The 15,686-nt window shown below is 29.5% G+C and overlaps 1 protein-coding gene across 2 annotated transcripts in view; it reads right to left on the bottom strand.

Annotated features, from left to right (window-relative positions):
• The window catches only part of LOC119669098 (intrastrand cross-link recognition protein), a 205,281-nt gene that overhangs the window by 18,651 nt on the left and 170,944 nt on the right, over positions 1 to 15,686 (bottom strand). Inside the window, exons 3-4 of one of the 2 annotated variants that reach the window (XM_038078886.1) lie at positions 14,750 to 15,675; positions 14,199 to 14,347 (exon numbers count right to left, since the gene is read on the bottom strand). In XM_038078886.1, the coding sequence (XP_037934814.1) occupies positions 14,199 to 14,347; positions 14,750 to 15,573 (973 nt within the window). In that variant the 5' untranslated portion in view covers positions 15,574 to 15,675. Of the gene's footprint in view, positions 1 to 14,198; positions 14,363 to 14,749; positions 15,676 to 15,686 lie in introns of both variants that reach the window. The other variant, XM_038078879.1, reaches the window with a different exon arrangement.

Raw genomic sequence — 15,686 nt, 5'->3', positions numbered from 1 at the left:
ATTGCATTATTTATACTTTGAAATCTATGTAGAAATATAACGGATAATCCGAAAATGTATAGATTATAATATTAGGTAAGTGTGTTAAATTTATTAGGATCTCCATCAAATCACGAGTAGCTTCCTAAGGATTTGTCTTTGTTGTGTGCATTAAATGTTTATTAAAAATTATATCCAGAATAAATTCTCTAATTAAAATATTAACATGAAAATTGGAACTAATTATGGCTTAGATGAGCCTAGCTCGCTGGATATTAAGCCTATATTCATATCTCTTTCCCCTGATTACTGGAATGAAATTTTCTCAATGCTGTGGAAATCTTCTCCTTTCGTTTCGAAGACATGGTTAAGGTGGGTTTAAGTCTCACATTGTGGATTAATTCTATAACATTCTGAGAGCAGTTAGAGAACTAAAACGAATCGCTACGAATAAATTAAATTTATTTTAATGCCAGATAGATTTATGATACAATAATTTATTTTAAAATATAATACTGCTCTTATTCTTTTTTTTTTTTTTTGATCATCTCCTTATTTCAATAACGTGTATAGGTTTACCATTCTTTTATATTGAACCGTGTTTTCTGTTTCTATTACTATTCATATCGTTCCAGTAATAATTAGCTTCGATAAGTTCTTTATCAACAGTTTTTAAACAAGTTCTTACTAGATTTTTAGAACAATGGCTAATTTGTGGGACCTGTCTAAGCATCTGACGTGCAATATTTTTCTTGGAACTATGGGAGTTGTGTCAAATTTAGTGGCACTTTTTAAACTGTAGTTGCTTAATGTAATTGATATGATAATGTAAATTTAAATGGATATAATATATATATATTCAATTTGTAGCAAATATGCTACGAAGTGGGCAGTAGAAAAAGTTAGTAGCCTAACTTTCTTGTTGGTATATCATTTAAACAAATAATTATGCTGTCAAATAGCAGACTTCAACTCATCTTAAATGTACACATTTAGCAGTAAAAAAGAAAAAAAATTTAGATAACATAAAGTACAAGATTGAAATTATTTTGTCATTAACATAACTAGTCAGCTATTTCAACTAAGGCGGAACATGCTTAACACTACGGTATCTGTGCTGACGGGACACTGCGAAATAGCAAGGCACGCTATGAGACTGGGTCTACCCTATAATGATTTTTGTCGAGGTTATGGCTCTGAGGATGAGGAGGAGACAATACTCCATTTCATGTGTCCTTCTTTAGATAGGAAAAGAGTAAATATCTTCGGATCCCTTTTACTCACCAATTTGTCTAAGACTTACGACTCTTATATATAATTTGTTTGTAAATTTAATATATGTAATTTTATAATTATATATGTTTTGTATTATATTATAAACCAAAAACATTTATATTCATTTATGTAGTTGGATTCTGTAAATTTTAATATTATGTTTTTTATTTGTAATTTTCATCAAAACTTCTTCAGTTCGTTAATGTCTTTGGAGTATTTTATGGTTTCATATTCGGAAAAAATACATTTTATATGAAACAATTGTTATTCAGATAGAACATTTTTTATATATTTGTTAATGAAAATAATGAATGTATATTTGTATTAATTTGTTTTTTTAGAAAGTTTATTAAATATGACATTCATTAACTTCAGAATCGACTGTATCAATATTTTTAAATTTAAAAAAAATTTAAACTGAGTTGAAGCTTAAACCTAAATGTTCAATCTTCAGCGCAAGGTATTCATAGATCTATTCCCAACGTTTTAGTGTTTTGATGAAGTTCATATATTAGAACAATTTATATAGTCGAGGACATTTCAGTTATGACTTAAAATTAAACTAAAAAAATTTTGTAAAATAAAGTTAAGAAACAAAACTAATGATAATAATTTAAAAAATTATTTTCTTTAAAAAATAAAGAAATATTTTTCTTTAAAAAATAATAGTACCAAAAACCAAAAAATTTCGAGCTGCAAACTTAACTCAAATATTGAGCAATATTGGTTGTTATAATTTTCTTCTCATACTAATTTAAAAAAAAAAATTATTTAAGGTTTCTGTTAAGAAAAACTTCATGAGCGGTAATCAGAATTGTTTTTGTTTAATTCCTAATAGATCTAATCTAACGAACTGCTTTAATTAAATAAAAAAATATCATATATCACTCAAGAGAATGAATGATTTTCATTTGTGTTTTTAATTATTTCATTAATTTTATTATTTAGCGTAAAGTAAGTCATTGTGCGGAACGTTTCAAGAGCCTTTCGAACTTCAGGAAAAGAACTCTGCACACTAATTGAAAACCGCACACTTCACTCATTTACTCCACAAAAAAAGTTTGTTTGAAAATAAAACAAACACAAAGGAGCAGAACAACAAACTCAGACATTAATTAATGACAGTTACAATTTCAATTTGAAGTGAAGAAAAAACCAAAAAAAAAGAGAAAAATAAATAAATTGAATAAAAGTACGAATACATGCTGAAGCGCACTTCATGTTTCCTTTTCCTGAGAGGTTTTATTCAAAACGAAAAAAGGGAAATTCGCGCCGCCATTTTTTGTGCCTCGTTTTTGTTTCAGTTTACGTGTTTGTTTTTTTTCGAAATTACATAATGAGCAACGATTTTTTGTTCCATTATTTTAAATATAAAAAAATAATTTACAATAATAACAAACAGAAACAAAACCGAAATAAAAAACACATAAAACGAATACAAAAACTTTTTCAAGTGCAAAAGTTTGACATTTGTGTAAATGTGGCAACATTTAATTGTTCCGCGTAAAATGGCCGTCATTTATTAAAGTTTCTATTAGAAAGGGAAAAGGTGTTTCAGTTTTGTTGTTTTTAACTTCTTTTTTCAATTTTTTATATTTAAAGTTTTATATTTCAAATAATTTTACAATAATAGTTATTAAAATATTTTTACAAAATCTGTAAAAATTTGTTTTTTTATAATGAAATTATTTAATTAAGAATCTATTATAATATATATATTAAATATATATTTTGAACTTTTTATTGGAAATAGTTGATAAATAAGAAAACTAAATACCTTGCTCAATATGGTATAACAATAACTAAACCTAATTATTCTTTCTAATTTAAATTGAAATGATTTTGTGTTTAAAATATATAAGCATTTTTTATAAAACTCCTTTATATAATGAAATGTAATGTATGAATTATAATGAGTTGGCATTAAAAATAGTAGTCTGAGAAGTAAGTAATACGGTTCTTCTAGTAGCGTATTGTCAAGTAAGAAAATTGTTTTCAGTACATCACAATAATACAAACTTGATTATTTGAATTACTATTGATCAATTCAAAAGAAGATTTAAGGATTTGTATTAATTTTAAACTTGTTGATTTAATTGTGATATGCTTTTAATTAATGTGATTCTTCAATCACGTATCATAAATTATATTAAAAACAATTATTTATCTATATTTTTTAACTACTTAAAGTCCTTTTTCGGTTATACACAATATCTTTTTATTGTAAAAGTTTAACATTTAATCATTGATAAAGAAGGCACTTTGCATAATCCTGTTTTTGGTTCCTATGTCAAAATATGTTGGTGATATTACAGAAACGTACGTAGGATGTATTAAAGCTTTGCAGACAGAAGGTTTTTGGAAGGCTACGCAGTATTTATGGGATATTTTCTCATTTTAAGGCATGCTGACTAAGGCCACTACAAGATCTACTGTCATATTGTAGGGTAGAAAACGAAAAAGAGAATGTTGTTTATTGCGTTAACACTTTGCGGGGATTCTCATTCTAAAATTCCTTTCCGATGTCGCTACTATATATTTTTTATTTTGTTTTCAAAAAATTATTTTCATTATTAATATTCAAAACAGGATTGTGAACCGGATCTAAATCTAGAGGGTTTTGAATCTAGAATCTTACAATTTTTTATGTTAATGAATTGAATTGTAATACGCACTTTTTAGATTTAAATTAAATTGCTGGTGCAGCGGATAGATAAACTGAGTTTTCAGCTTAGCCTATGAATAAGTTGACTATCAGTCTTAAAATGGCATAGTCTCTCAATTTTTACTTTGTACAAAGCACAGAAATCAAGTGCGACTTCCTCCAGATTTATTAGTTCAATAGACAAAATTGATTGACTTTGCCATAAAATGCCTTTTCAAGATAACTGTTGAAAATTTCATAATTTTTAGAATATGTATATGAATTAAATTTGAAGCATAGTTATGAGGAAACGTAATTAAATTAAAATTACCCAAATGAGCAATTAATAAATGGTTTATGATGTAGCTATCTGAACGAAAAATATTGATTTCATCATAGCTAAAACTAATATTTTAGGCAATAAGCACGGATTTGGGTCATTTGGTTAAGGTGCGCTAACTCTGAGTTTCAAATTTGGCAGAGCACGAGTTCGATTCCTGATATTTGTAGTCTCAAATAATTATTTACGAATAATTAAATACTAGAATTATTTCCAAGACCACTGATGATGGGTATTTAGCAATACTCGAACCAGCTGTATGGTCAGCCAAAAATTCAATTAATTTAAATAATGTAAAATGAATTTTTGTTTTTGTAGTTTACTATATTACAAAAAACCTTTTTATCAATAATATTAACCATAAATATATTTAATTTAACTACATACAGTTAATTTAAAATATTTTATTTTTTACTTTTTCAAATATATCTAAAAAAATTTTGGAATATATATTTAACTATTTTTGCTACTAAATCCCATAAATCGTCTTTGATTAAATATTTAAGATTATCATATACTTTGCTATTACATTCCTCCTTTAATTTAACATGTACTCGTATGAGTAATAACTTCAATTTTCAATCAATAATTCTAAATTCTGTGATTTAAATTGAGTTCAAAATGTTAACTGTGCGATTGCCGAAGCTCCTGTGGCACTTCAGTTTCAATTTTAAAACTTAGCAACAAACTTTTGCCTTATATTTGTGTTGTCATAAAGTAAGTACAATGCGGAACTTAGTTATCCTTTCTTCTTGCTTCTCTCTCCTTTACTCATACACAAACAGTTTTCGACAAAAGCAAACAATACACAAAAGGCTGCAACTGACAGAAAATATTGTATTTTTGTCAATTGACATAATGGATTTGCTAAAAAAATAGAAGGGACAAAAAGAATTGAAAAGGAAAAATGGAAAATATTAGCACACAAATAGGAAAAAAAATTCAAAAATTGATTTTCGACTCTTTTATAACAAAAACAATCTCTTTTCAGATGACACTAAAAATGTTACTCATACGCTTTCGACGTGGAAAAGTTACCTTTTTGGTTAGTTTTTAAATTGAAATTCTATTTCCATTCACTTTTTCACCTTATTCACTTTTAAAATCTCCACTTGTTGTCTCTTTCTATTGTGCTGTGCACAGTGCACAGTGTACAGCGCAAACAACAAAAGAAAAACAACAACAAACAAAAATATTGCAAACAATGGACTGTCAGTCAATTTCTACTGTCAGAATAATGCGCGTCTCCCTTTTTGACGGAAACAAAATAACGAACACAAAATTAAATTTTTCAATGAAGAAAAAAGTTGTAAAATTAAAAATTTGCTATTTTATATTTTTTTTCGGTATTTTTTGTATTTCCGGGTTCTGTTACATTTTTTGATTAGGAAATTAACTAATATATTTTGCAGATTTAACGGTGCTAATTATAGATAAGATAGGGTAAAATTTCAAATATTTGTATGTAGCATATAGAACTAGTGATGCATATAATAATTATTTCGGATTGAGTGGTACATATAGGAGTTATTTCGAATTGAAATTGGGAATTATGTTCGAAGGATATTCGGAAAATTGGAAGTCTAAGAATTATAAAAGAACATAATCCCATTTTACTCGATATAAAGTTTATAGAACTAGTGATGCATATAATAGTTATTTCAGATTGAGTGGTACATATAGTAGTTATTTTGGATTCAAATTGGGAATTATGTACGAAGGATATTCGAAAAATTGGAAATCTAAAAATTATAAAAAAACCTTGCTGTAGTTCATTTTGGGACTTAATTTTACTTCCAAATTGGTGTGTTATGTGAATTTGTTTCTTTTTTACAATCGAAAAAATTTAATATTGTAAGGATTAAGTTTCTTGTTAGATAAAATTTTAAAGGCAATGTAAATGTACTTTAAAAGATTAATGTGTTAGGTGAATCTGTTTCTTTAAAAACAATAAGTGGGCTAGTCTGTTATAAACTGTTCCTACAAGCTTAGAAACCTTTTTTGTCAGTGTTCCTTATTACACGGTAGAGGTGTTTTGAATTAAAGTTTATAATTCGTTCAGAGGTTGATGGTTTATCAATGTGGTTTATCATATTAAATGCAAAGGTGATGGATCCAACATATGCAACCAAGTATATGTTGGTACAACAAAAAACAAGCTAAAGACGCATACAGCCGGACATAAACACAGCGTAAAGTATAAATAATAATATTATGTCAAAAAGTCACATTGTATTACATCAAACCATGAGCCAGATCTTGATAATGTAAAGGTGTTACACCAGGAAAATAATTAGCAAAAATGATTTTTCTTGGAAATGCTATACATCCTCCAAATTCCTAGTGACACCAGACTCAACTATAAAACTGTCATACAACACCGTACTCAGGTGTATAAAAACCTCTTCAACCAATCCGGAAAAGGATAAATATATCTTTCCTATATAGGTATGTATATAAAGGGAAGCACATCGCACCATAAAGGGAAGCGATGTGCAATTTAATGGCTGATCTTTTGAAATGACGCCTCACACCTATCTCTTCCAATCTCCTCATATCGCCTGCAAGTGGTGGTGCTGCTAACCCTAACAGAGAAACTTCAGTGGAAAGGAAGGGAACAGAATAGTTATAAAATCTATTGCTACGAATTCAAGAGGAGGCAATGGTCCATCCTGGACTGTGATACCAAAATGATTATGATAATATAGGTATGTTATTTTTATATTTGTATAATTGTTTTCCATATATAATTCATGTTAATGGATTTTATTATTGTTTCTATCTAATATGTACTAAAATATTGTAACATTGTATTAAAATTTTATAGAAACCTGATGATGACCATAGATTATAGTCGAAATATCGGTTAAAATAAAATCTTTTAAAAACAAATAAAAAATTTTTAAAAAGTTTGTTTTTTAATTATTGACCAATTAGCCAAAAACAAAAATATTAATAAAGATTTTTTTGTATAAATATATTTGCTTGATATTGTAATTAAATTTTTTTTTTGTATAAAAATAAAAATTCTTAAATAATTATTTTTTTCTTTGTAAAGGATGAAGATTATGGTAACCCCTTTTCCGTGTACTTCCATTAACATATTTTTTGTTTTAATTATATTTTTTTTTTTGACTTAATGGAGCTCGTCTTTGAACGCCTGTTTTTGTTTGCTCAACTGCATAACAATTCATTCGTTATTAATTATTATTGTTTCTGTTTTGTATTTGCATTATGTAAGTGCTTATGTAAGTCATTCCGTTCAAATAGCGGAAAATGTTTATCATTGAGAGTGACTTCAATGCAAGCGTAAGAAGGGAGTTTTTACTTAGAATAATTAAAATCATCAAAATTTGTCAATGTGTGTTATTGTCTGTGTTCAGATGACTAAAAGGCCGAAGGATGAATTTGGTAGAATTATAAAGAGTTTGGAAGATATATGAATAATTTGTAAAATATAATATAATATAATGAATATATTTTTAATATAACTGGTTTGATTGTACTATCAGAAAAAGCATATTTATTTATATTTAAAATAAAACAATCAGTTAAATAATCTATATACTTCATTAAATGTTTTGAAAATATATACCTAATATAACACAATATAAATAATATCTGACATTTTTTGTAATAAACGAATAATTCTATTTTGCTTTGAACATTATATGATAACACTTTGATATATGAAAGGTCTCATAGTAAAAAAATTTGGTTATTTTTAAAGCATTCTTTTTGGCTTGCGTTTGTAATATACACAAAAAATATTTATTACCTTTATTATTTATTACTCAGATCTTTTTTTTTTGAATTTTGAAATAATTTTGTGACATATTCTTCTTCTTATTTGACACTACAGTCCAGTGTAAACCTTGGCCTCCCTTACGATCTGCCTCCACCTGTCTCGATTTTCTGCTACTCTCTTCCAAATCAGTACTTTATTCTTTCTTGCATCACAATACACGTTCGCATTCCATCTTGTTATTGGCCTATCTCTATGCCTAATTTTTATCGGCTTTGCATTGTATATGCTGCTGGGCTTTCTCTGTAGTCCCATTCTTACTACATAAGCAGCCCTCTGTAACCTTTGCGACTGAATGTGTCTCACTATATTTTCGTTTCGTAGTAGTTTTTCGATTTCATTATTTGTTCATCTTTGAAAAGTTTTTGCCAATTTGGATTGGCCCGTAGAGTTGGCGAACTACTTATCTTTGGTTATGACATATAGATTATTATATTACTACTAATTTAATTGAAGAAATGATATCTTTTGTTCTGACTGTATATACTTTAATTTCTAAACAATTTTATGTAGTCATTAAGAAAAACTAAACAATTTACTTACAAAGCCACAGCCCGTAGAGACGTGCCACTACAGAAGTCCACAGCTTAGAACGTGGTAATAAAACATAGATCTTCGGAATATAGTTTCCTTTATCTACCGCTGAGTTTAATCTTAAAACTTTGATATTAATGAGTAGGTATGTGAAAATAAAATGGTACTTATTCGCTAACTGAACAGAAGAGTAAGTTTCGCTGCCACCAAAATCATACCAATCAGTAGCCTAACTACTTAATATATTCAAACAAAATAAGGATTAACCAATGGATATTGACCTAGCAAACCGTATGTCACATCAAATCACATCAAATATATTTATTATATTTACCTTCAAATGTGAAGTAACTACCACTAAGCCAGTACCGCTTTTGTCTCAATATTATTTTATCATAATGAAAAATTTTTTGCACTATTATATTATATGTTTCTTATGTCTCTATAAGGGATTTTTCAAGATTTCTATATTCTGAGTAAATTAATTAAAAATTAAATTTTTGTTGTTTTATTTCCTTACTATTTATCCTTAATAGTTATAGGATCCATTTTCTTTAAAGTAATAAATGAAGCTTTATCTTACTATTAAAATAATGAATGTGTTATGGATAAATATTAAACAACTTTTGTAAATAATTTGATTGAATATTAACTTATATTGACTAACAAACTATTACTTATATTCTACAGTAGTGAAATAATTTAATACAACATATTCAAATGCTTATTTATTTTAAATATTTTATTAGAAGATAGTTTTTATTAGCTTTTAAGTTTAAAATTTGATATATAAAAATCCTTTTACTAGATAACTGATGCCTTATATCTGAGTTACTTGAGAACACTTCCGTCACTTAATTAAAATTCCCTCAAAAATAACCAAAATCATTGGCACACTCCCGGCAAAACATTAAACTTCCTCATCTGATAAAAATCGTCCGCAATGGAATGATTTAACATAATCGAGTTAAATCCAAACCAAGTGACATTCATAAGCTCCGAATACGTAATCCAACTAAGCGTAATCAAAGAGCTGCAGCGTCACCGGCGCTGTTGTCGCTGTTGTCACCGCTTCGTAAACGTCAAAACTGACAAGAGCTGTCAAACAATGACACAAGCTCATTGCAACAGACGAACAAACAGACAAACACTTAAATCGTTAAGGTACTTGCTACTTGCAATTAAAAATGGGCAACCTCAGATAGGGGGAAGGGTTGCTTGATTCGTAACTTGGCGAAAATTTTTGTAAAATCATGCCTAATAGAGTTTCTTGCATTATTGCGTCTGCCTTTATCCTTGGTCTTTGCGCGACATAAAGAGGAGTTAACTAGTTGCAAAGTAAAGTAGTTATATTTAGCTAATCCCTGCGAAAATCTAATTCAGAACAGCAAACAAAACAAAACAAAACAAAACGACGCGTGTCCCTGCTCAGTGCTTTGCTCAGATTCATTTTAATTCAATTCACTTTCAATCACACACATCAATTGTTACGTGGCCCACTAGACACGTGCCACTGACTGCTGAAAATGTGTTTTCCCATATTAGTTACTCACTGGCTACGAAGTTTTAGTATAAATTTACACTTTTTAGCATAACAATGGAGCCAAATCTTAAATATTGATTTTCATATTCTTTAGGAGTGCAAGAGGCAAGAGACAAGAGCTGGCAGGTTTCTTCAGCTTCGAGTATTTTCATTTGAATGAAGGACTTCTTATGTCGAAGGAAGTGCTTTTGTGTTTGACATTTTTAGGGCGTTTTACATGCAGACTGTCATAACACAGATAGCACGGCATTCGAAATTAAGAAGTACTTAATCACTTCGATATCTGTGGTTTTACTTTTGAGAATTTAATTTTATTTCACAAATACATAATCGTCGCATCAGGTGTATACATATATCATAATATTGTGGAAAAACAATAAAAACTTTTGAAATAAATATAATATAATTATTATGGAATTAATCATGTTATAGACTTTAAAATAGCTCAATTGTTTTTAAGGGAGAAAACATCAGAATAACACAAATGAAAAATTTATGTGCGTTTCAAAATAAATAAATTTTCTATTCCTAGCGATAATTTTATTTTATTTTTATAAAATCTTAGCAAAAACCTTGCCCAAAACCTTGTTTTGTCTGCAAATTTCAGATTGATTTAGTAATTCCGTTTCTATTCGTCCAAGGACTATTCAGAAAACTTTGATGATATGTCAATAGATGGTTTATGAATATCGATTTTAAAAAGTTTTATGTACCTTGGACTCTATCTTATATATCGACCTATATATTACATCTTATTTATATAATTTTGGAGAAATGATATTTTCAAATAATTAATCTTAAAAAAAACTGAATAAGTTCTTTGATTATTCCTAAATATGTGAAACATAACTGATTATGTGAATATTGTTGTAGGTGGATAATTGCTTAGGATTATATATACAAAAGTTTTTACATTAAATTGTTGTTCTTACAGGAAGTTCATTCTTGTTCTTTAATTTTGTGCTTCTCTTTCTACTATTACTGATCTACAATAGTAGAAATAGAACATCTTACGCAGTGCTATTCAGCCTCATAATTGATTGCTATATAGTTTACGGATAGGCGTATGATCTTAAGTTAGATCAGAATTTTATTTAAAATTAATGAAACTGTGAAAGATTCGTATCACATAATGAATCGCGATTATGAAATATATTTATATTTCCAATCATTTTGTGTTTTATTTCTCCTAGGTTTTTTTTTTTAAATATACAGTCGTAAACTTGTAGAACGATTGCAAAGAATAATTTTGTATGTATAGGATGACTGACAATAACTATATATTATTCATATTTTTACGCCATTACTATTATGATTTTTAAGTAAATTATCCATTTAGCACCCTTAAATGTTAATATCACAGTATATGTACTTCAGCTCCTTAAAGCGTGCTATATTCTACAACTAAGAAGCACTTAACAAGTTTTCGTAGACTTCTTTTAATATATGTAAACCTCAAAAAAAAAAAAACAATCCCCGAACCCATTTATACTACCAATATACCTATCTCCCATTTACTAAAATCAATGCAAGTACATTATAAATATCTAAAATACATGGATATATTTTAATACTCCAGAGATATTTCTTACAATTCTAAGTTATAAAACTGAGATTGGGAGTCAAATCGCAAAATGTTAAGAAATCAATCCATCTTCAAAACTCATTCATGTTCTAATATTTTTATTTCAATTTATAATTTTTTAGGTTTAACATTTTAATGGTTATAAAAAGTAACTTAATGCCAATTGTGATGATTTTGAAATGTCGTGATTGTTGTTAGTTGTTACGAAAAAGTTTTGGATTATATTTTGAACCCGTAAGGTACTAAAAATTTTAATATAAGTGAATTGATATTTCCCCAAGGGTCTGTATCGTCAACCAAAATACAATCTAACCAATAATAACACAGAGACAATGATCTGAATTCATTTCGATCGCATAGTATCATACGTGGTAACCTAATGTAAACCACGTCATTTCTTCGGTATAGGGAAAATTGCACTAAATAAATTAGTAGATTTGCTCACTTCTTGGTTAATGAATAAAGATTCTGCAGATTTATATTTGTGCAGCTTTGTATTTATTTGTCGATCGAGTTAAAGTTACAGGTTTTGCTTCAAGCGGCCATATTGAAAATTTAAAATCATAGCAAGACTTAATTTTTTCCAGAATTTCTTTTTCAGATCAGTAAAATTAGTTTTCAAATAAAATATTTTGCTTTCGGAATATTTGCCAGAGTATCAATATTGAATCCAAGTTGTTTTTTAAGCTAACCAATTAGCTCTTACAGTAACAGGCGTTAAGCTAACCAATTAGCTATTAGAGTAACAGTCGTTATTGATATTATTAAAGGAGAAGAGTTTTATCTATTTTTTTTAAAATGGTATCCTGAAAGTTACTATACAATATAGTTTAAATATCTTATACCAATGTTTTGACAATGAAAATCAATTGAAAAGTTTAATTCGCCAAAATTATGTGGAGAAAATGAAGGACTCTCCATGTAGTTCTTCTAAGTACCTTTATAAAGTACAAAAATATATGTAATTTATACGGCATATTCTGTACACACATAATTTTTTCATCTATACCTACATTTTATAGTATAGCAGTTCAACTAATTAAGTCACATTGACGTTATGTATAGTACATATTTGTACAAGTTGCAGCTTTAATCTTATATACAATACTATAAGTAGTAACATCGCCAAAAAAAATTATGGGGAAATATGCAGGGTTATGTTTTGTAAATAATTAAAATGACGATTTTTCGCCAATAACGGTAGAAGGGCATATAAGGAAAAAAATCATTATGATTTTCAAGTTCTACGAATAATTTCACTATAGAAAATGTAGATCTCGTCTTTGAAAATAACATTTTTAATTATTTGCAAACTAGCGTTATAGTCTACTGAAGACGATCATTGTCGAAAGATAGTTAACAAACAGATAGTTTTTTAAAACTAATTTAAAAAGTTCTGGTTTACTTAACTTTGACCAATTTGGTCATTAAAATAATTAATAAAAATAAAAAATATTTATTGTGTAATGTAATTTAATTAGCCTTTCTTAATTAAGTGGACTACATTACAATTGTTTAGATGCTTCAGAAAGTTGTCTTTGTCACGAAAAACCGGATATAGTTAAAGACCCCGTTTTTAATTCAATGGCAGTTTATTAATTAGAATAAGTTTTCCATCGTTGAGTTTTCAACCATCACAGAAACGTATCCATAAGTGCAATATACATTTTTTTATCAAATTAAGAGGAACACTCAGACAAATGCATTCCAAAATTTACTTAATTTCAAAACAATTTGAAGTATTTAATAGCTGACCTCTGTTAATTTATAGGAAAATAAATTTTTCCTTTAAATTTTTTTTTTGGAGGACAGCAAAACAATACATTGATTACTTTAAAAAAATATACACTCGCACTTTTTTACAAACTCCTCTAATAGAGTTTTGCTTTATGTTCATCATAAGCTAATACCCATGTTCACATCAGCGCACTGTTGTCCAAATAACATATTCAAAGGTCCTTTCATGCACTGAAGTTACTTCTCATGTTGATAGGTCAAAAACCATTAGACTGAAGTGAGCACTTGTAATAACTTTTCCCCCAACCCAGACGATGAAACTCGAAGACTAAAAATACTAAAGTTCACTGAGTTCAAATCGCTAAACGATGAGACACTCCACAATTCATATTCATAACCTCACTTATTTCACTTTTCATTGTTGGGAATTCAAAAAAAAGTTATTTTTATGTGAGTGAGCCGCGGGCATTGTTTGCTGGTGCACATTGTGAAGTTTTTTGCACCCTTGCAATTGTTTCCAAACAGTTGGACTTGTGTACATTCCCATAATTTTTTTTTTGATTCTTTAATTTTTTATCCTTTTCGTATTATTTTGCTGGCCCCATTTCGTTTGTGTTCATTTGTTAAAAAAGTTTAATGCAGCTTTTGTTATGTCCTTTCTTTTGAGTATTGTTTGTTATTGATTGGTTTTGTGAAGCACATATGTCAGTCAGAAATTAATAATAAAAAAATTACATTCATTGCATTCCCACTTACCTAAGCGTTTCGATATTTCGGAGTTATGCATTTTGGGATTATCCTGCGCAATTTTTCTGCGTTGTAGTCTGGACCACACCATAAACGCATTCATGGGACGTTTAATGTGTTCTTCGTTTTGTCGTTTCGTTGTATTCTGTATCATGAGACTGAAAAAAACATCACTGAAATAAAAACAGATCGAGAATTATAATTCATTATTTGAGTCAAAAAGGACTTAATTCAATGATTGCCTAAATGCAAGCTCCGCCGCACACCGACAAAACTATACGCACAATGCGAGTAGTGCAAATTTGCATAATGTTAATTAGAACGATGACAACCGGAATGCATACACAGTCTCGAGCATTATGAGTTTTGGGGCTAGAATTTCCGACTCACAATTCTTCGTAACCGGCAACTAAATCCGCCATTGTATGGCGTTAGAAGTTTCCAATTTCCAATTAACATTCAAAATTCTATATGCTTGCGAAATCGACAATCGAGAATCGACAATAGACAATACACAATACACCGGTGCGTTTGCATTGTGCGGTGCGGAATATAATTACCTGGCACTGCTGCCTGTATTCATCAGGCTTCCCATGTTCTGGTGTAAATTTGTCATTGGAGAAGCCTGTGAATTATGATGCAAATGCGCGGCAGCTGCTGCAGCCATGACGGAGGCGGGGGAGTTTGTTGATGAGCTTGAGGAGAAACCAGTAGTTGCGTTATTGGTAGCTGCCGATGCCGAAGACAGGTGGTGATGATGGTTGTGATGATGATGGTGGTGATGTGCACCCGCCGTTGGATGTAACGTGGCTGCCGCAGAAGTGGACGCTGTTGTTGAGTGCTGATGTGATGAGGACGACGAATTATGTGCGACACCCGCGTGTAAGTGTGCCGTATGCGCCAGACCACTTGTGGTGTGATGTAGTATATTGTGATTTGTTGTTGTGTGCAAGCCTTGATGGTGATGCAATGTTGTTGAACTTGTTGGTGAGGCGCTCGAATGCGCTAAAGAGTTTGGTGTTGAAGTTGAACTTGAATGTAAGCTGCTTAAGGAATTGAGAGACAATTGATGATTGTGATGGTGTTGATTATGATGATGAGCAACTGACGCTACTGCGTTATGATGGTGGTGTTGTTGTTGTTGCTGATGATGCAGTTGTTGCTGCTGTTGTTGTTGCTGTTGTAATTGTATTTGTTGTTGTTGCTGTTGTTGATGATGATGATGTACTGCAGCTGCTAATTGTCCTAAATGTCCGCCAGTTGAAGAACTAACCGCCGATTGTGCGGAATTGAGATGATTTTGTAAAGTTTGTCCAGTTGAAATTGAAAGTGGATGTGCGAGCGATATGCCTGAGAGTGACAATGATGGGATGCGATCCATCATTTTGTAAAAAGCATGAAGTTAAAACTGCTCATGTAAGGCGCTGGGATGACCAAGGGAGACGTGGACTTAGGTATTATTATGCCGTAAGGTAAAACTTTCAAGCTAAAATGAAT

The sequence above is a fragment of the Teleopsis dalmanni genome, chromosome 1 (assembly GCF_002237135.1).
Source record: "Teleopsis dalmanni isolate 2A chromosome 1, ASM223713v2, whole genome shotgun sequence".
NCBI classification, from domain to species: domain Eukaryota; kingdom Metazoa; phylum Arthropoda; class Insecta; order Diptera; family Diopsidae; genus Teleopsis; species Teleopsis dalmanni.
Note: the sequence above shows the minus strand (reverse complement) of the source record. Positions and strands in the feature narration are given on the sequence as shown.